Here is a 27,084-nt window from a genome sequence, read left to right on the forward strand (position 1 = left end):
TACAGTGGGGGTGGGAAGGCCTTGAATGAGGTAAATGTACCGGAAAAGAATTTTTGAGAGGCTCAGATACAGCAGAAGAACTACAATTTTTCTGTGTATCCTGGAAGATGGATTTATTGAGTATGTGACACTCTTGTCTTTATTTGCATACAAACCTTCCCATTTGCTTTTGGAATCTGAGTACTAATTGAGGTCATTGTTATCTGTTTATCACTTGAAATTGAAGTGATACTAGATTGAAGTGAGTAGAGTGAATATTTTTCACCCAGTAAGTGTATTCCTAACTACATATATTTGTATAAAAGCCTATATGCATTTTTCATGTTTGGTCTGGTCATGCCATATCTAGTCTTAAATAACCTAACTTATGAATACCGTTTACTTTTTTCTTCCTAGTTCAGAATTGGTTTTTAACTCACTGTTATAACTAAGTGGGAAAAATATTTGCAAGCATTTATATGTTTTCTAGCTTTCTTTTCCACTGTAGACTATAGTTTCTATGAAAAGTTAGAGAGTACATATTTTAGGCATCGTGGATCATAAGGTTTCTGCAAAAAAAAAAAAAATCTTAATTCACTATAACTTAAAGTAGCTCTAGACTAAATGAATGGGTGGGACTGCCTTCCATGAAAAATCGCTAACAGAAACATGTGGGAAGCTGAACTTGACTCACACACTGTAATTTGCCAATCCTGTTCTAGATTACTATACAGTAGATTGTTCTAAAACAGCATTCGGGAGCATATAAAAAATCCTCAGTATCAAAATCAGGATATTCTTAATATGATGTATTCCTAGTGACTTGGTCAAAAGACATGATTCTGTTTAGAGAAGGAAAAATTTAAAAGATGCTGTGTTTTGGGCCTGCAAATGACTTAGTCTAGAGAGTGTACATTGTTATTCAGAAAGACCCTGCTAAGAGCCCAGAGTGACTGCGTGGGAGTGTCTTCAAAGGGGTGCTGCGGGGAGTCGGGCTGTAGCGCAGCGGGTTAAGCGCAGGTGGCGCAAAGCACAAGGACCAGCATAAGGATCCCGGTTCGAACCCCGGCTCCCCACCTGCAGGGGAGTCGCTTCACAGGTGGTGAAGCAGGTCTGCAGGTGTCTATCTTTCTCTCCCCCTCTCTGTCTTCCCCTCCTCTCTCCGTTTCTCTCTGTCCTATCCAACAACGACGACGACAACAATAATAACTACAATAATAAAAAAAGGGGTGCTGCACAAGTGATTCAGTCTTGTCTGCTCTCTTTCTGTCTTTCTCTATAACTCTTTCATACTCTATTTAGAGAAAGATAAAAATGGCCACCAGGTGCTGTGGAATCTTGTAGGCACTGAACCCCAATGTTAGCAATGGTGGGAAAAACAAACCAGAAGAGCAGAGGAGGGGGGAGGGGAGGGAAGGGAAATGGAGGGGCTATGTCTTTTTCCAGGGTATTCATTTTGTACTCACAGCAGTTGTTACTGGACTTCACTCTTTTTTTTTTCGTTTTTTAAAATTTATTTATTTATTTAAGAAAGGAGACATTAACAAAATCATAGGATGGGGGGAGGGTACAACTCCACACAATTCCCACCACCCAATCTCCATATCCCATCCCCTCCCCAATAGCTTTCCATTCTCTATCTCTCTGGGAGCATGGACCCAGGGTCATTGTGGGTTGCAGAAGGTGGGAGGTCTGGCTTCTGTAATTGCTTCCCCGCTGAACATGGGCATTGACTGGTCGATCCATACTCCCAGTCTGCCTGTCTCTTTCCTTAGAAAAAAGCAGAGTGAAAGATCAGAATCATCTTTACTGCTGTTTAAGAAACTGTACTCATGTATCAATAACTTTCCCATTAATATTTTCTCAAGAAAGTGATCTGGAAAAAAATAATCATCACAACTTGTCAAATTGTACTTATGTTCATTGTTCAGATTTAGGAAACCCATCACTTGTGATACGTTGTTTATCAGACTAGGAAAAGCCTTAGATATTGAATAGCACCATTGGAAAAGCCTTAGATATTGAATAGCACCATTTTTCCTTCAGTGGAATCTGAGTGATGTGAATTTTTAAATGCCTTTGGTCACAGTAGTAAATTGAAAGAAGGTAGAATGCCTAAAAGCGTGAATGCTCTGAAATATGTTTTTATTTAAAGTGTCAGAAATATATTATTAACATTATGTATAAAGAAATATGCATTGCTTGCTTATGAAGAATATGAGCTAATACCTTTATTATAGAAAGCATTAAAACATAACTTAATATCTGATTGGACTTCCATAAAATCTTGGTGGCAACAGCTGTGTCTTACTACTTATTTCCTTCTATAGGCTTCTATTTTCTGTTCCTTTTAGCACCCAGCATAATATTTGGAGAATAGTAGATGGATAAATTAATTAATTAATGAAGAGATGAATGCATACAAAGTCTGTGATATTACAGTAGTACTCATGCCTAAAGGCAATAAAATTATATTCATTCAAGATTAATTTGAAATATATGTTAAGGGTTCAATAGTTGCAGCCAAAATCCTGGGACTCAGGGCCAAGAGACAGGATAATGGTTATGAAAAAGTCTTTCATGCCTGAGGCTCTGGCAAAAAGGAAGAAAGAAAGAAGGAAAGAGAAAGAAAAGGCACAAAAGCCTAGTGCTATAATTCTTAGACTGCTATTAGTTATTTAACTAGTTGTAGGTTTTTAGTTATATGAAGCCTAGTGGTTTTTTTTTCAATTGCTAAGTGGAATGAATTTTTTTTTTCCACCAGGGTTATCACTTGGTCTTGGGGGTGGCATTATGAATTCACCGCTCTGCTTCTGGCAGCCATTCGTTCCATTTTATTGGATATGACAGAGAGAAATTGAAAGGCAAGGGTTAGATAAAGAATGAGAGAGAATGATAGACGCCTGCACACCTGCTTCACTGCTTATTAAATGTCCCCCTCTGCAGCTGGGGATCTGGGACTTGAACCTAGATCCTTGAGCAAATCCTTGAGCTTAGTACTATATGTGCTTAACTTGGGTATGCCACCGCCAGGCCCCATCGTAAGTGTTCTTACCTTAATTGCTGATGTTAAAATAAAGTAGGTAAAGATTGTTTCAGAATATTTTAATATTGTACTGTGTAAGTTTAGTTTTGGTTTATGGTGGTGAAGGAGATTGGTGCCTCAGACATGACTTATTTGCATTATGCTGTATCCCTAGTCTTCACCAGGACTTCAAATTCAACCACAGTTTGAAAGTTGTCACCTACAGTTAAACTTAATTTCTTTCTTATGTTTACAACACATCATTTTCCTTATAGCAACTTAAACAGAAACTCAATTCATAGATTTCATTGTTTATTCTCTAGACTAACACTAGCAAGTCAGTTAAAACAAGCACAGTCTGTTTTTAATTTAATCACATAAAAATGTTCCAATGTCATGATTGTCAGAGCAACTATTTTCTTATGAGCTGGTCTTAAACTAGTTTAACTTAGGTGTTCAAATGTGATTTACTGTAGACCTGCCCTATTTAAAAGTCTTGGATTTACACGACTGTTGCTGTGTTCAGAAAGTGGAGGGTATTTCTTTGTCCCATGAAATGTAGGTGGAAAAAAAATGGAAGCAAGATGATATCTCGGTTCATGGTTCTAAAATGAAAATAATTATGAATTTTACAAATACTTTATGATGTATATCATAACCCAGGTAAACTTTTGAATTGAAAGCTGGTTAAGCTTATTTTCAAAGTGCATTTTTTAAAATGCCTTGGTATTTGGAATTCTTAAATTTAACTATTAAGAGAACTCAGTCATTACTGTTAGCCTTAACATGTGGCTTATAGGGTCAAGCTTCCATCAAAAAAAAAAAAAATGCAAAATCATCTTACAAGTGTTTCATCTTTTTCTCCTCCCAGAGATCTGATTGTCCAGAAAAGGCCCGAGAAGTTAGAGAGTCATAAAAATATGTATGGAAATATGTTTGTGGAATGCCTAAGGAAGAATATGAATTTCAGAGATAAATGATGTGAACTATATTAAGTCAGGGATAAAGATAAAATATAATGTCATTTCAAATCATCACTTCTTTGTAAATGAAATGAGGGAGTTAACTCACTGATTTGATCTACTTGAAGAAGGAAAGATTCACTTTAATTAAAAACTGCGAACAGTGCAGATGCCTGTAGCCCTCTGTTCCAGACCCAGCAAGGACAGTACACAGTACAGTAAGTGAAATGAAATGTACCTAGCAGCCTCGGCAGCAAGCTGGAGCCGTGTTCAGCGAAAGTAATTTAATTAGTGTTGATCATGACTCCAGATGATGGTGATTTGATAAGGAATAATTTAGTACTTAACAGTCTTTTACATGCACCAACTCCATGTGGGAAGGTAAAGCAAATTGCACAAAATGAATATGCTGCTTTCACTTGTGCCTGTGCCAGCGAGCTGGAAAACTGCCTGTTAACAGACGCTTAGACTCTCAGTCCTGTGATGGAATACCCAGCACATTCTTAGTTCAGCCTTCTCTGATGGGAGTCACTACCTTACCCTTATTTAAGAATAAAAAGAAGTCATTTCTGTGATATAGAATCTCCAGGAAGCAGGGAAGTGAAAATGAGGAAAATATAGTACTGTGTGGCTTTTGTGCAAAAAGTTGAAGATCTTCAGGTTGGTTTTCTTTTTTTTATCCCCTAAACACAGCAATTAAAACAAAACAAACTAACTAAAAATGGTCTTAGCCAACTCAAATTCATTGGGTTACTTTTATTTGGCTTATGACTAGGAAGAAAAAAAAATCACATTGCCTAGGGCCCTTAATGATTAAGAGGCCCACACACATAGTGTTCTGGAGATAGTAGGGGAGTTCTAAATTACTAGAGTGGGTAAGAATCCTTGAGCATCAGCATCTAAGGAAAAGAAGACATTATTAGATATTTTTTTCCTTGTCTTCCCAAGTGTTGAACTATTTGAATATAGTATGCTAATTCCACATGTTGCTGAGCACCACAGTGAATTTGAAAAATTCCTAGTTATAAGAATAACATGGACATTTGTTTCAGTTACAGGCTCCTGAAAGATAACTCAAGTTTAGTGAATCAGAATTTGCAAGAATAGTATTAGAGCTTTGTTTCAGTTGCCATACAAAGTACTATATACTGGGTGGCCTACTCATGACCACAGAATGTGAGGTCAGATCTACAAGATGCAGATGTCACATAGGCTCCTAAGCTGAATATGGGCCTCAGATCATATCAAATCGTTGGGGTTTACAGTCAACAATATTTATACACCTTTCCCATATTTGGGAGCTATACTCTTCCCTGACCCAGCTTTCTGGCCCCTTCTTGCAGCCATGACATCATCTCCCCAGACAATAACTTAGATTCACCTGCATATCAGATGTCATGCTCAGGGAAAGAAAAAAAAAAAACCTAGTATAGTCATGGGCTCTTTAGAATATAACTAAAAGAGGATTACTAACTATCTACAAAACAGAGACCCCCCCAACTCTTGAAATATTTTCTACTACAAGTTAAAGCACAGTCTCCTACGTTCTTGCTGAGATAGAACAGGAATTCAGGCATATTTAACTATATTAATTAGTATAGCATTACTGATGTTCTTCCCATATTTTAAACTCTCTTATTAGAGCTTGTACTCATAATGTTCTCTTGAATATATACACAAAAAATTAATTATTTGATACAGGGTAGACTTATTCACATTAAACCTTAGTAGATGCTGCCACTTCAGCAGTAAATTTAGAAGTATTTATTGCTCTGTTCATAACTTGGTAATGCCAATCTTTTGTGATTTAATTACTATAGTGGGTATATAGTGATAGTATCATGAGAAAAGATGATAAATACATTTTCATTTTAAATTTTTTTATTATCTTTATGTATTAGATAGAGACAGACAGAAATTGAGAGGGAAGGGAGTGACAGAGAGGGAGAGAAAGAGAGACATCTGCAACAAAACCTCACAACTTGCAAAGCATTCCTACTGCAGGTGGGAACTGGGGGCTCAAACCCTGCCCCTTGTGCATTGTAACACCCTAGCTGCCCATATATGATTCTTTAGTACTCCCTTTAGTGTTCTACCATTTGGCATCTACCTATATAAGCTGTTCATTCATTTTTTTTTCTTTTGCTGAAAGCAAACCCAAGAGGCTTGTACAAGGAAGGCATGTGCACTACCCTCTGAGCCACTGCCCATGCTCCTGTTCATATCACTTGCTGGCTTTGCCATTTGATTTGTTTTATTAACTTTTATCATCAATTCTTACTTTATTTAATATGAGTTCTTTGTTAATATATATATTTCAAATATTTCACACAGTCTTAATGTTGTCTTTGATGAAGGAAAGTTCTTAATTTCAGTGAGTCTTAATTTGTATATTACTATTTTTTATATGGTTAGTGCTTTGTTAGCTCTTGCTCTCTAGTCCTTTCTTACTTCACAGTATCATCAACTTTTCAAAAGAGTTGTATTGAGTATTATAATCTTTTTCAAAAAATTTTATTATATTTATTTGCTTATTGGATAGTAGAGACAGCCAGAATTTGAGAGGGAATGGAGAGATAGAGAGGGAGAGAGAGAGAGAGACACCTGCACCACTATTTCACCACTTGTGAAGCTTTTCCCCCTGTAGGTGGGAACCAGGGGCTCAAAACCAGGTCCTTGCACATTGTAACGTGTGCAATCAATCAAGTGCTCCACCACCTGGCCCCAGAGTATTATAATCTTGAATATTTCAATTATTTTGCTAAATAAATTATCTTTAAAACATACTCTATACTAACTCTTGAGGTCTTATGATTTTTATAAGGGCAAATTAGATCTGATCTTAATGGCAATTTATTACTTCTTCGGTGACATTATTTATTATAGCTACTGCTTTTATTAAGAAAATCTAAATTCAGTATTTTTTCAAAATGTTAAACCACTGTGTATATATTTTGTTGGATGCATTCAAAGACATTATATTAGTTGATAATTTTTAGAAAGTGGCAAATTAAAATTAATTTGTGCTTCATACAATGCCTGTAAATCTGTGAAATAGTTTGTGCATTTACATACAAACAAATAAGAGAATTTTCTTACATAATACTACTTTAAATTGTGTTTTGTTCTCCTTCTAAAAGCTGTTCATCAGGTAAATTCAGGAGCCATAGAAAAGTAAAGATAAGGATATAGTGTACTCATACACATTCATTAATCACCCTTTAACATTTATCAAAATTTCTCTACTTTGATTCATTCCTTATAGTTTTGTTAATGTAGCTAGACCAATCATGAATCACTTTAAATAATGAGATTATTCGGAATGCATTTTGTTACATTGTAAGAGGAATAAAGATTCTCCAGAAAGTGTTTTCCCATGGAATTCATCAAATATGATTTTAAATGTGTAAGTTAATATGTAATTCTACTGACACTTTAACCAAGTGATGAACAGATTAATATATTTAATTCTTCACTGAATTTTAATTTTTGTGGTTCTTTTTGTTGCATTTTGTTTTCTAGTGGCATTTCACGGCCTGCCACTGAAGATCAAGAAAGAACCCCACAGTCCATGTTCAGAACTCGGCTCTGCCTGTAGTCAAGAACAGCCTTTTAAATTCAGCTATGGAGAAAAGTGCCTGTACAATGTCAGGTAAAGCAGCCAGTCAAACGTAGAAAGGATGGTAGTTATTTTTGAAATGAAAAGTCCAGAATAACCTAAAGTGTGAAATCATATTTTATGGACTACTTCAATATGTAGTAAACTAATTAGTTAACACATTTAGCTGAACTCTAAAGAATTGTTTACTATTTGACTGCAAAATCTTAAAATCATTTTAAAGCAACACTTTTCATCCCAGTCATTAGTAGTTTTTCTTCTGTAGTGACAGATCTTGGGTTAGCATAGAGGGTCTCACTTAGCATGAGTAGCTACTGAAAGTTCTCATTAGGATGAATGCATTATACACTTTAGAGTTCATAGAAAAAAATGAAACATTTGGCAGGTCTAAGCAGTACATTAGTTATCTGACAGCCTTTGCAGATGATCTATAAGATGCTTTCATGAACAGTTGCAATAAAGCTAGAATTTTATAAGGCTTTGCAGAGGCTATTATCTATTAAAAAGCCAGTTGTTCCTTCTGATGATAATAATGGGTGGAGCAGTAAAAGTATATTGTTCATTTGTTAGAAAATTTGATAATGTATATGTTCATTAAAAACACTTCACAATAAATTGCATTTTGTTACTTTTCATACTGGTATCTAATTGCATAAGGAAAAAGTTGGCTGTGTATATTGAATTACTATTTTCAACTATATACTAGAAACTTGTTTTCTAGAATCCTTTAGAAACTTATAAAAAGGATTTTAAATATTTCAGGTTTATAAATTGCATTTATTGATGTCCATAGTACATTATGATCCAGGCCAATGCTTGCATATTCTCTTGCTATTTCTTCTTACAAACTTATCTTTTTTTCTTCTTTATTTTTTTTTGTTTGTTTTTTCATCAGAACACTTCTCATCTTTTGCTTGTGGTGATGCTAGGGGCTGAACCTGGGTCTTTGGTGTCCCAAGCATAAAAATATTTTTTGCTTAACCATTACACTATATCCTCAACCCTGTATCTGCTTTCCTAGACAGTTTTATGGAGTCTAGAATTATGAACCATCTCAACAGATACTGCAAAGATTTTATAAAAAAAAACATCCAAGACACAGTGTATACAGAAAAGACAGTGATAGCTCAATCTGAGGTTTATATTATAGTGATTTTAAGTTTTGCATTTTCCCCTTAAGGAGAGGAATAATCAACGAATAATTATTAGCTTAATGAATTTTAAAAAAATTAATTAAACATGAAAATATAAATTGTTTTATTTGTGCATTGGTTAGAGAGTGGATAATGGAAAAAATTATTGTTTTATATGACATATTTGACATGTGTAAATAGCATAACAGCTGTTTATGTTGAGATTTTTCTTTAAAATCAATAATTTCTCCAGTGATATAAATTTTGGTGTGTGTGTGTGTGTGTGTGTGTGTATGTGTGTGTGTAATTTTGTGTGTGGGGGGGAGTAATATCCTAGAGTAGAAGATATCTCATTTTTTATATGGGAATTAGATAGGTGAACCATTTTATAAAAGAAGTGGGTTATCATAAAATGTCAGTAAGGAAAATAGAAGCAAACATTATGTGTACTTTCTTTGCTTTAAAGCAATGTTATACTTATGCAGCACATACCTTTTCACTTCCATAAAGTACTTTTGGAATTGAATGTTATTCTGTTATATTAAAGCAGTAAAATAAAGCATCACATAAGCCCATTCAGAAAAAAAGAGAACTTGGGAGTCGAGTGGTAGCGCAGAGGGTTAAGGGCAGGTGGCATAAAGCACCAGTGTTAGGATCCCCAGGCTCTGCACCTGCAGGGAAGTCGAGTCGCTTCACAACTGGTGAAGTAGGTCTGCAAGTGTCTATCTTTCTCTCCCCTTTTCTGTCTTCCCCTCCCCTCTTCATTTTTTTTCTGCCCTATTCAACAACGACATCAATAACAACAACAATAATAACTACAACAATAAAACAACAAGGGCGGGAGTCGTCTGGTAACAGTGGGTTAAGCGTAGATGGCACCAAGAGCAAGAACCAGCGTAAGAATCTTGGTTCAAGTCCCTGGCTGCCCACCTACATGGTAGTCGCTTCACAAGCCCTGAAGCAGGTCTGCAGGTGTCTATGTTTCTCTCCACCCTCTGTCTTCCCCCTCTTTCCATTTCTTTCAATGATGGCAACAATAATAACTACAACAATAAAACAACAAGGGCAACAAAAAGGGAATAAATAAAATAAATATTGAAAAAAAAGAAAAAACAACAACAAGGGCAACAAAAAGGAATACATAAAAAAATAAATATTTTAAAAAAGAGAACATTAGATGAAAGAATTCCATGATGAAGTTTTTATCTAGAAAATATAGCATTTGATCTTCAAATATATGTTTGGAAATCTAAGTAAAATTTTTCTTTCTAATAATATCTTTTAGATTATGAAATTTAGTTAATTCACATTCTTATAAATTATAAATATGAAAGAAACTTCTATTGTCATACTCCAGAAAGTTTAGGTATATCTGAGACAACTTAATTTGCCTCATTAATCTTTATTATCCCATGTGAGGAAGTTACTACTTAACATCATTTATTTTATATGAAAAAAATGAAAATAAAGCAAAAAATATTTCTCTTTAAAATTCCACTACAAATAAAGGCAAATCAGGTATGGCCTTCAGGGTATTAATTGTATAACAATTTTTGTTCTAAAATATCCTGGAAAATAGAAGAATAATGTTAAATATTTAATGACCTAGAAAAGATTAAAAGCTCATAAGTGATATGCTAAGAATAGGTGGAAATAATGCCACTACATTCATTGAAAATGATTTTCCTTATCCTAAGTTGCTTATATATGTCTTCAAAATGTATGTTATTTATGTTATTTCCAAATTCCTTATTCATTGGCTTATTTTCTGTTTAAGGGTTTGGTGATTTTTAAGATTGTATGTTCTGGAATAACATAAAACCATAAAACGGAAAATTTTAACTCTCCTACAACTTAAATCTAATTTTCTTGTCATGTTGGAATTTTCTTTTTAATTTTTGCTAAAAAACAAGTATTTTCTTCTCTTTTGTTCCTTGGGCAGTGCCTATGATCAGAAACCACAAGTGGGAATGAGGCCCTCCAACCCCCCAACACCATCCAGCACTCCAGTGTCCCCACTACATCATGCATCTCCAAATTCAACTCACACTCCGAAACCTGACCGGGTCTTCCCAGTTCACCTCCCTCCATCGCAATCCATACAAGACAGTAGCTACCCCATGGATCACAGGTAAAATTCCAAACACCTTCTTTTAAAAACTGTTCTTAGCAGTCTTGATAGAAATCCCTATTACCAATTTCTAAAACATAGTAGGTTTAAAGTGGATGTGTTAATTTTGTACTTTTATGCAATATATTTTTCAAGAGCTTGCTCTATCTATAGCTACAAATAATTTGTTGAGATCATTTATAAACATTTCTTTTATAAACATTTAAATGGGTTGCTAAAATGGAGAATTAATTTATATACTGACATTTGAACATTTCCCTTTACTTGAATTAAATTGCTTCACTTAAATCAGATCATCCAATGTTATGAGCATATGTGTGTTCTTGTTCTGTAAAGTTAGGAGACTACTTTTAGTAGGTGGCTTACAAAATTAGGTTTTTTACCTTCAAGTAAATGGTTTAATTGTATATAATTCTACAGAATAGAACTTCCTTGATTAAAACTTTTTAAAATCTATTCCAAGTGATGGATACTTAATGTTAGATGCATGACCCTGGACACTGAGAATATAAAAAAAAAGAGGTGAAGACGGAATAAGTGTTACTTAGAAAACACATGGAAATAACCAGAGCCTGAAACTAGGAAAAAAAGTTCTGGTTAGTGATTCTTGACTCACAGAGTGAATTAATACACAACATATTAGACAGAGTGAATTAATACACAATATATTAGACAGCTTTACATTTCTTAATAAAATAATTAAGACAGAAATAATATATAATTCTCTCAACTCTCCTTATATTTATACATAGGCAATATTATACTGATAAGAATTTAATAATAGGTCCATGGGAGGAAAACCAAAAGATCTGATGTGTGGGCTTTTATGTACTTATGATATAAATATTTGCCAGTTCACTGACTCTAGGGCATAAATGTGACAATCCTGAATGGAGAGTTGGAATGAGATGTCCAGTAGCATATCTTTACATAACTTTTCTACCATACTGATAAAGTACACAAAAATAAATCTAAGAACATAATTAATAGAAAGTATTAGGAGTTAATAAGTTTTAAATATTATTTGTCTTTAGTATTTCACACACACACACACACACACACACACACACACACACACACACACACACACACACACATATATAACCAGCACATCACCATCATAGTTCCAGATCGTGCCATTACACCAAAGAGGCAGACTTTATCACACCCCCCACTCCCTTCTCATACCCTCTGATAATTAGCATAATTTTCACAGACTCTCAGAATCAATTTAGTTATACTTATGTATTAAATTAATTTAATTTCTTTTTTTTTCTCACCAGAGCTATTGCTAGAGCTTATTGCCTACACAGCTCTCCCTTTCCTGGAAACCTTTTTTTTTAAAGGGAGAATAGAAAGGGTTAGGGAGAAGAGAGAGAAAAGAGTCACCTACAGAACTGTTCCACCTTTCAAGAAACTTTCTCTCTGCAGGTGGTGACTAGGCTTGAACCTGGGTCTTTGTGCATGGTATGACACTGCCTGGCTCCAGAATTGCCCCTTTAATTAATTTATTTTAACTATTTTCCACATCTGAGTAAAACCCTCTCAATGATTATCTCCCCCTTCCTTATTCATTTTACTTAGTGTAATCACTTTGAGCTCCCTGCATTTTTATTCTTTTTTAATTACTTTATTTATTAGATAGAGACAAGCATAAATCTAGTGAAAAGCAAGTGATAGAAAGGTATAAAAACAAAGAGAGAGAGAGAGAGAGACCTGCAACACTGCTTCAACACTCTCAAAGCTTTCCATCTGCCCATCTGCAGGTGGGGACTGTCAAACCCAGGTCCCTGTATATTGTAACATGCACACTCAACCAGGTGTGCCACCACCTAACACCTGCATTCTTATTCTAAAAGACAGAATGTCTTTTTTTTTTTTTTGATGATCCAGCACTATTCCATTGAGTATTGCCCTCACAGTTTCTTTAGCCAATTATCTGTCAATAGGCAATTAGGTTGATTCCATATTTGGTTATTGTCATCAACGCTGCTATAAATATAGGGATTTATATTTCATTGTCTTGAATGTGGTTTCGTGTCCTTTGGATAAATACCTTAAAGTAATATTTCTGGATCCTCAAGGTTTTTTTTTTTTAAATCCTAATATTGGTCTTAAAAAAAAATCAGGAAAGTTAACAGTAAGCCAGTGCTTATTTTTAATTTTGTCACACCATTATAAAAATACTTTAATCGCACGTGGAGCACAGCGCAAGTACCAGTATAAGGATCCTGGTTCGAGCCCCGGCTCCCCGCCTGCAGGGGAGTCCCTTCACAGGTAGTGAAGCAGGTCTGCAGGTGTCTATCTTCCTCTTCCCCCTCCTCTCCATTTCTCTCTGTCCTATCCAACAATGTTGATGTCAATAACAACAGGAATAATAATAAAAACTACAACAATAAAAAAACAAGGGCAACAAAAGGGAACATAAGTAAATAAATATAAAAAAATACTTTAATCAGAGGAATCTTCTAGATCGTCAAGGACAAGAAGATGTGAAATTGGCAAATTGTGAAAATAAAGGAATACTCAGATTGACTTTTGTAAATTATTTAATGAGACTCAATTTGAAATTCTATACCTTTTATTAGTATGGTATTAGAAGAAAATATTCTTTCTAGTGTGAAACTATGCTATGTATCATTCTACCTTTGTTTCTATCACTTAAGTCTTCTTGCACTTTAATTATTAAATGTTTCTATTATCTTTTCCTTCTCACCCCAAAACCTTGCAACCTTCTGAGAGTTTAATGGTCTGAGCATCTGTATAAACAGTTTTATAACTACAGATGAAACAATCTTATTGTAGGGTGGGCCACTGAACAGATGCACATTGTGCAGGGTTTGAAGGGGGAGGAGTGTGAAAAAAAAAAAAGCAAATTTTATTTTGTCACTTCTGTTAACATCAGGATTCTTGATACCTGTGTCTTTCAAAATTCAAATACATCCTGGAATTATAGATTGTGTAATTTGCCCCCCTCCTTTTTTTTTTCTAATGAAAGGTAACTGCTGAAAAAGTAGTGTACCTGTTTTTACGTGACCTCACTTGAAATGGATTAGCCAAATCCATTTTAGTTTCTCTACTTGAAGTCAAATATTTGAGACTGAGAACAGCCGGCCCGGAACTATATGAGGGAAGCTCAGGGTCTTTTCCCAGTGCCCCCCACTGAGTTCTGAGGAGAGTACCAGCTGTCCAATCCCAGGAAAATCTCCGAAGCCTTATGTGTCTGAGAGGATTTCTTGGAGGGCTCTGACCAAAAATGACAGTCCCTTAGTTATAAATGGCACATTTGCTCTGGGAACAGATACTTTTCCCCCAAATAGCCCCCTCCACCCTGGGCACCCCCATCTCACTCTGGGAATGCTGCATAACCAACTGGCCTGTACCCTGCTTTTTTTCCTCAGGCTGACTCTGCTCGTTGGGCCAACCTTTTGGCACATTTTCCTGAACCCACTGTGCAGAAGCTGATCTCTCTCTTCATACTACTTACTACTTTTCAGTTTTCCTTATTGCTGTACTCATGAGGATACTCTTATTATCTATTAACTCTCTTCCAGAAATTCCTTTATATATATATATATGCAAGAGAGCAAGAGCGAGTGCACAGTGCTAAAGATTCTTTTAATGTGGAGGCTGGGCTTGAACCTTGGTGGTGGGACACAAGACAAAATAAAAATAGCACAATATCCAAGTGAGCTCTATTGCCTGCTCAGGTCATGCTGTTGTTACCATTGGTCACCAGCAGCCTCTAAGAAGGTCACCGAGCACTTGTAGCTTCCTATGAAGCTTGTATGTTCGCTAATGGTCTTCAGCAAGGACCAACCATAATCAGCTTGGCCTGTAAAAGCAGTTTTATTTCTTACAAAGCTTTCAGTATACATATTATTAACTTCCTTTTAAGGCTTCACAAGTGATCTGCTGGTTTCTTATTTTAACTTCAAGTTACAATTTTCTGATTCACTCCTTGACAGTTCTTAATGATAATTTCTGTTTCTTTTTTTGGCTAATGAAATAAGCAAGAGAAGGGAAATGAATGCAGTGCCAGTCAGCCTAACTGCTTTGCAATATCCGAGTTACTAAGTTTATTTTATGCAGGTGTAGGTGGAATTTCAGCACTTTCTACAGCAGCCAGTGAACCTAGAGTTAAACTATGTTCTTAGAAATGCGAAGGCAATTGCTTTGCTGTTGTTTAGCTTTTACCTTATTTTTATTTAATGTTACCAAAATTAAATGTTAACTTTCCAAATTTAACTCTGTGGAATGCTTTTAGTGGGGTAGACTGGAAGGGAGTTAATAGGTTTATATTTACTGGTAGAAATGTTAGGTTATTTTTGAGCACTCTTGGGGCATTTTTAGAGCACTTTTAAATCTTTAATTAATTCACATCTTTGTGGTCGGTCAATGATATTATGGATGAGAAACACAAAACTGAATGATTATGTGATTAGGCAATCATTATGTGTATAACCAAGAAGAAAGGAACATAAAATCTATCAGTCTTTTGCTGAAGCCTCAGAATTTTATTATGATCTAATAGCAAATCCATACAATGTACCTATATTCATCTTTGGAAGCTATCTCTCTATTTTTTTATCAATGTTATTTTTTATTTGGAATGATTAGAAGCCAATGTGTTATGTTACTGTTTGACAGTACAGGAATGATAGCTTCAAAATCACCTAATTTAAATCTCAATTTTACTTCTCACTAGAATGTCATGTTAACTAAGCTATCATTCATAATTTAAGAGTCTTGAGAAGAGAGTCAGTCCTTTCTTGCTTCCTTCAAAGTGGATGGCAAAAGAATGAAAAACCAATATGAAGATGGTAATTTGGTTCCCTTTTAGTTTCTTTACTGATTAATTTAGTCACTGAATTAAAAGTATGTTATGTGAGATCAAGCTCTTTTATCTATACTTTCTTTCTATACAATTATTTGAAACCTTTTTAACTGAAATTTTAAATTCAGTAGATTTAGAATTAGGCATATTATGTGTTAGAATACATATTTTCTAGAAGTATTGTACTGATCTCTTATCTTTAGTTTGATTGTACTTTTTAGTGTATTACTTCTGTGATACACTAAAATGATGCTGCAAGTGACTCAATTAGAAGGGAAATAAAAGGTATATTATAATCTCAAAATAAATAAATAAGGAAACAAACAAACAAAAGTGCTACTGACACAGGAAAGAGAAATCCAGTCTTTGCTAAAGTTTTACAATTCAGATAATTTTTGTGTTCATTAATAAGTTAATAATATTACAAATATGTTAAAGAGTATTCCATGTTATTATTTTTTCAAAGCCTACTTTCTTTTTTCCCCAGATTTCGAAGACAACTTTCTGAACCCTGTAATTCTTTTCCTCCATTGCCAACAATGCCACGGGAAGGACGTCCTATGTACCAACGGCAGATGTCTGAACCAAACATTCCGTTCCCTCCTCAAGGCTTTAAGCAGGAGTACCATGACCCAGTGTACGAACACAACACCATGGCTGGTGGAACAGCTAGCCAAAGCTTCCCCCCTCCTCTGATGATTAAACAAGAACCCAGAGATTTTGCATATGATTCAGGTAGGCTTATTCTTTAATAGTTACATTTAAGATATCTTATTTTCTTGCCAATTTAATTCTGTTCTTTGGTGGCTCAAGACCACTTTTGTGTGGAATTTTTCTAATTTTATCCTTTACTTGACTTTTCTCTAGATACAAAAAGCTGAACTATCCAAACATTTTGTTATGAGCCAATGGTTGAAATAGTGTCTAGAAATGAAGTAAATCCAAAGAAAAGTGAAATCTGAAAAATTAAACATATTCTTAGCCCAGAGTAGCAGTATAATTCTTTTCTTGATTCTAGATTTTCTTTTTCATTTCCTTACTTGTAATACTCTTTAAGAACAATGTTACAGAAAGTAATATTCTTTTATACTTGATCACTCATTGCATATGATTTTATTTATTTGTTTCTGTGTCTTGGTGGAAAGATTACACGAATCTGGAAGTATTTCTGCATCGTAGAAGAATGGCAAAAAAGTCTTAAAAGTCTTAAAAATTAAAAAAAAAGTCTTAAAATTAACAGCTTTATTATAAACTGCCCCTTATAACTTGGCAAAAGGGAGAGAAAAATGTTTTAATTTTTCTTCCTAATTTTATAAAGATATTAAACCCACATGAAGCTTTGATCCTTTCATACTGACTCAATTTCATCCTTTCATACAGACTCAGTTACCTCTCAAAGACCCAACCTCCTGGACATTATATCTTCAACAATATATTTGAGAAAGCATAATCATTCTTTATATATTAATAAAGTACAATATCTCATTATAAGGTCAGGTGGGACTTCCCTTTTGTAAATGTACGTCGCAATTGATGTGGTTTAGTATTTGCTAACATTTGAGATGTTAATCTTAAGTTAGCCCCTTTATGTTTCAAATTGCTAAGACTATATAAAACCTTTATATTCTAATTTCAGTATTTTTCATAGGATAGAGCTCTACTTTGCTTGAATAATTAGCAAAGACATAGCTTCAAGATGTGGTTTAAAAGAACAAGTATTAGTGTAACCAAGACCTATGAAATATTAATCTGTGGGTATAAAATGTATTTTGTGAACATGAAATCACTGCAATTAAGTTGACACTTTTTGATATACTGCAGTTAAAAGTACAGGCTTTATATTTATATATTTTTATTAGTTCTTACTGAGAGTACATTAACTAGTAACCTATGTGTGTGAAATCTGATGCATTTATCATTGAATGATTGGTTTTCTTGTTCATGTATTGATCTTGAACAAGTAGTATGTATAAATTGATTTGTAGTATTTTAGAACAATAGGTAGATATATCTCCTATTCAATCTACACAATATCTACGATCCAAAAGTTGTCTTTTCAGAAGGCCATTGCTCTTTATTGCTTAATTCAATCTAACATAAATGTTGTGAAAATATAAGAAGTTTTGTAGGTAAAAGGCACCATGATTATACTCTAATAAAGCCTGACATTAATTATGACATGGGAAATGGAAGGCTATTAGTTATAATTATAATTACAGGAATGTAATTTCAACTGTTGATTATTTAAGCTAAACTGCAAAATATTATGTTAGGAGAGTAGAAATTTTATTCAGGAGGAGGAAAAAAACCTGCATCAGAAGTAACTGGATAGAAAATGGTATTTAAGTATATTTTGGTGGACAAATATACTGTGAATAAGATTGTATTATCATATTAGGCTCCAAATAGTCCAATTATATCTATCATTATTGTTTTCCTTATGTTCGTCTCTAGCCTAATAATGATGCATAAAGCAGTACAGAGCTTTTTATTTTGTTGTTGTTATTGCCTCTTGTTTCTTTGTTTTCTATATCCAAAATTTTCTCTTGCAACTGACTATGTCTAAGTAACAACAAACAATGAATTGATTATGTATTGAGTGTTCTATCTAGAATGCTTATATAGTACAATATACAATGCTCATTTTTACAAAAGCATGCCCATTTTCCCATCTTCATGCCTGGATGTGAAGTTCTGCATATTTGGAATGCCTAATGAGGCAGATAGTTTAGATATTTATAGCAACCTAATTTGTGTGATTGTTTGTACTAGGTTGATACTTTGTTTCTTTTAATTTATTTTTTTAGTATAGTATTTTAGGGTGTATATGATATTGAAGTTTGTCTCAATACCACACATTATGTTCATGTGCTTTAGTTGGACCATTTCATTCTCAGGAATTTATAGCAAATGAGAGAAATAATGGATGAAAGAGACAGATAAAGAGTGAAACAGATGTTATATAACTTTACATTAATTGAAGAAATACTGAATCATGACAAATATCAACAGTAGAAAATTTAAGATTAAAACTGCATTGTGAAGCAAGTCTGTTTAAACATGTGTGTGTATATATTATATATATATGTACATATATATATATATGAATGTACATGCTTTATGATGGCATGCCTCATTTACATTCAATCTGTAAAGCATGAAAGATGGAAAGTTAGACTCAAGGGGCCAGGTGGTGGCAAACCTGGTTGAATGTACATGTTACACTGTGCAAGGACTTGGTTCCTAAATGAACTGATTTTTTATTACCTAGTATCCAAGATTGCATTAGACGAGGCAAAAAATTCTCTGTGCTAACTTGTGGATTTCACGTTCATTCACATACAGTATTGTCAGTCTTACAACTGCTGCTGTGTATCTTATCTTGTACTTTGGCATCTATAAGAAAACCTTAGCCTAGGAGTTGGTTGACAGAGTAATAATATCAATACACTAATAAATAATTTTTAGTCCACAGGTATTATTCTATGGTTCTAATTTAAAAGCTGCATCCTAGCTATCTGATAGGGCAGTTAGTCCTTGCCCTACCTTGAAAGAAAGGAGTGAAAAATATAATTTTCAGAATGAAGAAAAGGCAGCTAAACTAAGAAAATAGAGAAATGTTTTTACCCTGAGTTTCAGAGAAGAGGAAACAGAGTTAGAGAGTAGGGGAGGAGGTCTGACATCATGTATTTGTGGAATAAATATTGTTATTTTTTATTTTCTTTTAAAAAACATTTTATTTATTATTGAGCAAGATTAAAAAAACAAAAGAGAGAAAGCACTGCTCTGGTATGTGTGTTGCTAGGGATCAAACTTGGGACCTCGTGCTTCAGTTTAATGTTTTATTCATCCTGCCATCATCTGGATCACAGAGATGCTGTTTTGTTTTTAAATTGTGCATTGTAGACCCATGCCTAATACTTGTGGAACTTTCTTTAACCTGTAGATATGGTGACTGTATGAATTAGCACAACTGTTTCATAGATTTGTAAAAGTTTAATTTCATAATTTCTTACTGAGATTGCTGAGTTCACTCCTTCACAAGTGTTCCAGTTATATCTCGCACATCCAAGTTAAGCAACTTATCATCAGTCACACAAACATTTGTGAAGCATGACAGCTAGAACCAAGACTTTCTTATTCCTTTTTAAGAATATATTGTTTTTTAAAAAAGTTTATTTATTATTGGATAGAGACTGAGAAATTGAGAGGGGTGGGGGAGATAAAGAGGGGAGGAGATGAAGAGACAACTGCTGCCCTGCTTCACCATTTGTGAAGCTTTTCCCTTGCAGCTTTTCCCTTGTGCAGTGTAATGTATGCACTTAACCAGGTGAGCCACCACCTTGCCCATGATTTTCTTATACTTAATTTTGTGTGCAGATCACAACCTATTTTTTTCTGTATTATTGTACAATACAATGAAAGTACTTTAGGTCACAATTTATGTTATTGATCTTTTTTCTCTAACCTTTGGACTAAGTGTTTCTCTGTTAATTTCAGAAGTTTTGTATGGCTCAGGGAAAAAGACCATTTTATTTGCATTAACATCTCAGTTATGCTTTCCTTATTTGAGGGGAATTATATTTCTAATAGATGATTACCAAACTTTTTTTCTATTACATGTTCATTATTTTAAGATAAGAAAACATAGCAACTTAACTGATATTTGTTATAAAAACAAAGTCTATATCCTTTCAAAAATATGTTATAAATATCATCCAGAGTTGAGATTATTAAGCACTTTCCACAATAGTTTGTAATAGAAAAATGATAGTCAGAAGAAAATGCAGTGCATTAGTGGCTCATCTTGCCCTTATGTTTCAAAATTATATAAACTTGAATTTGTCTGATATTTCTTAATATATTTATTTCTTTGTTAAAATTGGTCATGGTTCAGTGGTTTAATTTTTTTATTAGAATACTAGTTTTCGAACAAAGGTCAGCTGAATCTATTTTATTTTATTTTATTTATTTTTTGCTGCCAGGGTTATTGCTGAGACTTGGTGCCTGTACCATGAATCCACTACTCCAAGAGGCTTTTTTTCTCCCCTTTTGTTACCTTTGTTGTTTACCCTTGTTGTGGTTATTATTGTTGTTGTTGTTATTGATGTTGTTGTTGGATAGGACAGAGAGAAATTGAGAGAGGAGGGGAAGACAGAAAGGGGGAGAGAAAGACAGACACCTGCAGACCTGCTTCACCACCTGTGAAGCGACCCTCTGCAGGTGGGGAGCTGGGGACTCGAATCAGGATCCTTACACGGGTCCTTGCTCTTTGCACCATGTGTACTTAACCCACTGTGCCTGACCCCCAGCTGAATCTGTTTTATATAAAGCATATTTTATTTTATATAAAACATCTCAGTTATGCTTTCCCTATTTTAGGGGAATTATGTTTCTAATAAATATTTACCAAACTTTTTTTCCATTAGATGCTCGTTATTTTAAGATAAGAAAGCATAGGGCCTTAACTGATACTTGTTATTAAAACACATTCTATATCCTTTCAAATTATGTTATAAATATCATCTAGAATTGAGATTATTAAGCATTTTCTACTATTGTTAATAATAGAAAAATGATAGTCGTGTGTGTGTGTGTGTGTGTGTGTGTGTGTGTGTGTGTGTGTATGGGGGGAAGAGAGAAGGGCACACTCATATACACAGAGTGGTGGAAAAACATCATAGGGTCGAGCTGCTTCTTTTGTCATAGCACCTTCCATGTTGTGCTAGCACAATTCTGGGTTGCATGAATGGCGATGTAGGCATCCTGCCCAGTGAATTGTCTTTCTGGTATGCCACCTCCATTTTTGTCTTACTCTCACATTTCTAATCTGTTCATTCTTGCAAGCAAATTCTTCATCTTATATGTAAATCTTTATCGCTTTAGAGATCTCTCATGAAATGTAATTGAAAACCTTATTTTAGAGTGATAGTATCAGTATTATATATATGCTGGAACATGATGAAACAAACATTGAAAAAATGTTTCTTTCATAGGAAAAGTAGCAGACAGTGTCTCCAGTTCTTATATACACCCCCACTTGGCACTTTAGTCAGGAGATTTATACTATAGGGTTTTTGAAATAGCAGGAGAAGAATATTTTCATGTTCTAAATGTTACAAAGTAACTTTCTGCTTTTTTGATGGATAGTAATTTTAACAAAATAGGAAAGGGGAAATAGTAAAATAATTCCCAATGCTGCTTCTAGTAGGCATTGCTTGATGTCTCCATTGCAGCTTGTAGTATCAATTTTAAGTGAAAGGTATGGAACATAATAACTGGATAAGCAAAATAAATGTTATTTTCAGCAATTACATAGACATATAGATATATATAGTGCTTATTGTGTTTGATATTGCTTTGCCACTTTTAATCAATAGACTACATTTTCTAGTTTTTTTAAAGATTTTTTTAAAAATATGTATGCATTTATTTATTTATTTCCCTTTGTTGCCCTTGCTTTTATTATTGTTGTAGTTATCATTGTTGTTATTGATGTCACTGTTGTTGGCTAGGACAGAGAGAAATGAAGAGAGAAGGCGAAGACAGAGAGAGGGAGAGAAAGACACCTGCAAACCTGCTTTACCACCTGTGAAGTGACTCCCCTGCAGGTGGGGAGCCCGGCCTCGACGGGATCCTTCCCACTGGTCCTTGCGCTTTGCGCCACATGCGCTTAACCCGCTGCGCTACCGCCTGACTCCTCTCTAGTTTTTTTTTTTTTTTAAGTATTCATTTAGAAGCTGGCAAAATAGCTTACTTGGATAGTGTCATTTTTCTCTATCAATGTTGCATTCTTTCTATCAAAAAAAACAATTGATCTGGAGTAGTGTCTTTAATGACAAACAAAAAAAAAAGACTTTCTTGTTTTTTATCTTTAAATTATTACTGTTATTATTGTTGTTTCAATTATCTTTTATTGTCTCATAAATTGTCATAAGAGGTATATTATTTTAGAAAATAATTTATTATTTATAAGGGGATATACATGTATGGAATTTACCTCATGCATTTTAAAAATAGTTTGCCTATTTTTCTGAACATTTGAATTTCACGAAAGTAAATATCTAGTGGGGAAGTTATCATAATGTTTATACAAAAAGGCTTTTACGTCTGAGGCTCCAAAGTCCCAGGCTCAGTCCTCAATACCACCATAAGCCAGAGCTGAGCAGGGCTCTGGTCTCTCTCAATATATCTCTCTCTCCTCCCCCCCATGCCCCTCTCCTATCATAAAAACTAAATAAATAGCAAAAACATATACTGTTCAGAAAACACAGTAATTGCAGTGATCTCTCAAAGTGTTGAAAGTAATAGAATTGAATGGAAAAGGAGTAGAAGTAAAGGTAACTGGCACTTATTTGGAATATCCAAGTCTGTCTTCAACTAGCGGGATCTATAATTTCTGAGTGGGAAATGGGAGTTAGAGATAGGTAGACAGACAGATGGAGACCTGTAGAACTACTTCACTGCTCTTATAGCTTCCTCTTCCTGCCCTCCATCAAGTGGGAATAGTGCACTTGAACTTGAATCCTTGTACATGGTAACATGTCCTTAATTGAATGTATCACTGCCTCATCCCATTTCAAATTTTAAAAAATATGAAACTTTAAAATCTACTTTAATACTTTTATTTATATGTATTTAAATAATCCAAACAGTTCTTTTTAACCCCATTACCACTTGAGGAAATATTGATTTAGTGGATTTTTGTTGTCTCAATGGTACATTTCCGTATTTCCTCATGAGAGGTGTTATTATAATTCACCCCCAACCAACCCTTCTTCCAAAGTAATTCTTAAAAGAATAATAAATAATTTTACAGCATTTTAAAATAAAGCTATTTAGCAATGAAATATTTTCATGTACATTTATTTTTCGGTGGTTGTGCTCTGTCCTATACTGTCTCTGAGGGTTTATCATTCTTCCAACTGGTTATGTTAAGTATTTCAATTTTGATCTCCAAAATACTGAGCTAACTTTACTCATTCTGTGCCATTTCAATTTTCGTACACTAGAAGTTTATCAGAAAAGGTAGCAGCTACAAATACTGGAGATGCTGTGGGTACAAAGGAATACTCCTGCACTGCTGGTAGAAATGTAAATTAGTCCAACCCCTGTGGAAAGCAGTCTGGAGAAATCTTAGAAGGCTAGAAGTGGACCTGCCCTATGACCCTGTAATTCCTCTCCTGGGGATGTATCCTAAGAAACCAAGCACACATCCAAAAAAGATTTGTGTATACTTATGTTCATAGCAGCACAATTTGTAAAAACCAAAACCAGGAAGCAACCAACAACTGATGAGTGACTGAGAAAGTTGTGGTCTATATACACAATAGAAGTAATCATGTTAAGTGAGATAAGTCAGAAAGAGAAAGATGGATATGGGATGATCTCACTCATAGGTAGAAGTGGAAAAATAAGAACATAAGGGAAAACACAAAACAGAACTTGGACTGGAGTTTATATATTGCACCAAAGTAAGACTCTGTGGTGGGGAGGGTTTAGGTCCTGGAACTTGAGAGCAGAAGAAGGATCTAGTGGGGGTTTAATTGTTATGTGCAGTACTGAAAAATGTTACACATGTACAAACTACAATATTTCACTATCAGTTGTAAACCATTAATCCCCCAATAAAGAAATTTTAAAAAGTTAAAAGGTTCTCATCAATTTGTTGTAGGCTGTAGTGGGCAGTCTTTCACAAGTTTGAAATTAGAGACCAGATATTTTTCATACTTCTCCTCATTCATTTTTCTACAGGCATTGCAAATATCCTAAGAGCAAACTTTGAGAGATATATGAATAGGGATTTCTGATTACAACTACATTCCTTTATGGTTTCAGGTTATTAGAAGAAGAAGAAAGGTTCCCTCCTAGAGTCAATGACTGAGTTACAAATGGTTGATAAAACCTGTGTTAAGTTTATCAGTGGCTAGTGTAGAGCTGACTTCACTCATCATTTCCAAATTGTTCATAAAAAAAATCTAGCTATTAGATTTAAAGCATCACCATTTTTAGTAATTTACAGTGAAGCAGTGATTATGGCTCTTTGAACTTGGACATTTTGTATCTGACATTTAATAATCCAAAGGTCAAGTTAGCCTTATTCCATTACAAAACATCATTTGCTTATGGTCACATATTCTCCTGAAACATGACAGCTCTTTTTCCCTATCCTAACTTATTTTGTTCTCCCTTTCCTAACTTTAAAACTACTGTTTTTTTTTTTTTTGTTTTTTTGTTAAAATTCAAGTGGAGCATTGCTTGAGAATTTAAAGGATTGAACTTGGAAAATGTTAACATTTTATCTCTCTGACATCTAAAGATAATTTTCTTCTATTCAGCCAGTGATTTGTGGACTAGTGGAGATTAAGTAAATTATTTAATCTCTGTTTTTTAGGTTCTTCCACTGTGAAAAATGGCAATGATGTCTTTAATTGATTTTGTTATTATAATAGAGGTCATGAATTGACCTCACGATTTGACTTTTTTATTGCTTAGTATATATGATAAAAGTTTTCTTCATTAGCTTCTGAGTTAAAATAGCACATCTCTGGAAGTCAAAGAGTATAGTGGCCCACTTTATCATTTTTTTCCTAAGAAACAGTTAAATATGCTCTAAATCTACAGTTACAGTAAGTGACATTGACTAGTGATTTGATTTGAGAACTGAGACTACAGTCTGGATTTACTCTTTATGCATTAACACAGGTCAAATGGACAGGGACTGCATTTTAAGTCAGTAATGGAAGGCTGAAGGCTGTTTTAAACCAATCATATCAGTTTTACCCATGACTGATTGATCCCTAGGGTCAGAGCCCTGTTAGCATTTCTCTTATATGAATGGACTCCATAGAGCCTGGAGTTTCATTCATAAAATGGAGACTGAAAGGAAACACACATACACACTCAAATACACTCACTAACTCTCTGGAATGTCCATTTATAAAGAACTGAAGGGTGTAGTGTTCCATCAGCTGCTGCTTTTGCCAGTTGACTGGAAATAATGATTAATGCTTATTGGTCCTGCTTGCATGTAACCGGACACTATTTATGGCCATGCAGTGTTCCTAATGTATAGTGAGTGAGAAGACAACATTCTCAAATCAGAAACATAAACAGGAACTGGTGGGTCTGAATTCCATTCAGATATGTCATTTCAGCCACTCAGTGTTTGTCTAAGTCAGATGTTACAGGCAATGAAGGGTGATGGGAAGGTTAATTTGCTTGTGAATTGTAGTAGCATGAAAAAAGGGAACTATAGGGAAGAACAAACTGTATGGGATTTGTAGTTTCTTTTTAAAGAAAACAAAGATGTGTGGACCAGAAAAGCTTACTGCCAGTGCTTGAAGTGAATACACAATTGTTTTATATGTGTAACTAAAATTGAAATTTAATCCATTAAAATAACCATTTGGGTGCTTTTGTTTATGAGTTTGAACAGAAAAATGGAAGGTAAATGTTATTTAATTTTAAAAGCATGTATTTTCATATGAGTATTTTCATATTTTGGTTTAAATGATCTTGAATTTTTAATACTTTGCTATATAAGTGAATTAACTATCATCTAGAGAAAAAAGGAATCCTAGTTCATAATATATATACAGATAATATATATATAATTTATTTTTCCTTTATTGAGGGATTATGTTTTACATTCAACTGTAAATGAAATAATTTGTATATGCATAACATTTCTCAGTTTTCCACATAATAATACAACCCCCACTAGGTCCTCTGTCATCCTTTTCCAGGACCTGCATTCTTCCCACTACCCTCATAAAATATTTTAACAACAGAGGAATGTCACAATTATAAGTATTCTCAAGAAATATTTTCTGCTTAAATAGATTATTGTTTTATTGCTTGTTTATATATATATATATATATATATATATATATATATGTGTGTGTGTGTGTGTGTGTGTGTGTGTGTGTGTGTGTGTATTTTCTAATTAATTGGTTTTAACACAGTTTGGAAAATTTTACAAGTATAGTTCAGGGATAAATGTGAAAAATATGAAAGCAAACTGATGAACTGGCAAGCATATGTTTTAATTTGTTTACCATTTCTTAAATTTAGAAAATTATATTATATTATGATGACCCTTTTTTTTTCCAGTTTGTGGTTCTCTACAACCCACCACTTTATTTGCATATTTTTAAAGATTTACCTTAACAAATAAAGTCACCCATATATTTTGACAGTGAAATACACTGAACCCTGAGCCTGCTATTTCTTTATTATCTACATTGCAAAACACAATTTTTTATCTATGCTTTTCCCTTCAGTTTCTTCATTTATAAAAAGGGGTGATTAATTTCTGAAAATTTATTTTTTGTGAGGATTAAATATTGTGTATATAAAATCATTACTATAAGAAAAGGGAACCAGGAAACAGTA

General features: G+C 34.1%; 1 protein-coding gene across 8 annotated transcripts in view; it reads left to right on the forward strand.

The window, feature by feature from the left end:
• Positions 1-27,084, forward strand: part of ETV1 (ETS variant transcription factor 1) — a 120,424-nt gene that overhangs the window by 60,610 nt on the left and 32,730 nt on the right. For 6 of the 8 annotated variants that reach the window (XM_060196163.1, XM_007527707.3, XM_060196162.1 and 3 more), the window contains 3 exons: positions 7,489-7,618; positions 10,661-10,849; positions 16,174-16,421. In XM_060196163.1, the coding sequence (XP_060052146.1) occupies positions 7,489-7,618; positions 10,661-10,849; positions 16,174-16,421 (567 nt within the window). The remainder of the gene's footprint in view (positions 1-7,488; positions 7,619-10,660; positions 10,850-16,173; positions 16,422-27,084) is intronic. The other 2 variants (XM_060196164.1, XM_007527712.3) reach the window with 1 other exon arrangement.

This window comes from Erinaceus europaeus, chromosome 8, assembly GCF_950295315.1.
Source record: "Erinaceus europaeus chromosome 8, mEriEur2.1, whole genome shotgun sequence".
NCBI lineage: Eukaryota > Metazoa > Chordata > Mammalia > Eulipotyphla > Erinaceidae > Erinaceus > Erinaceus europaeus.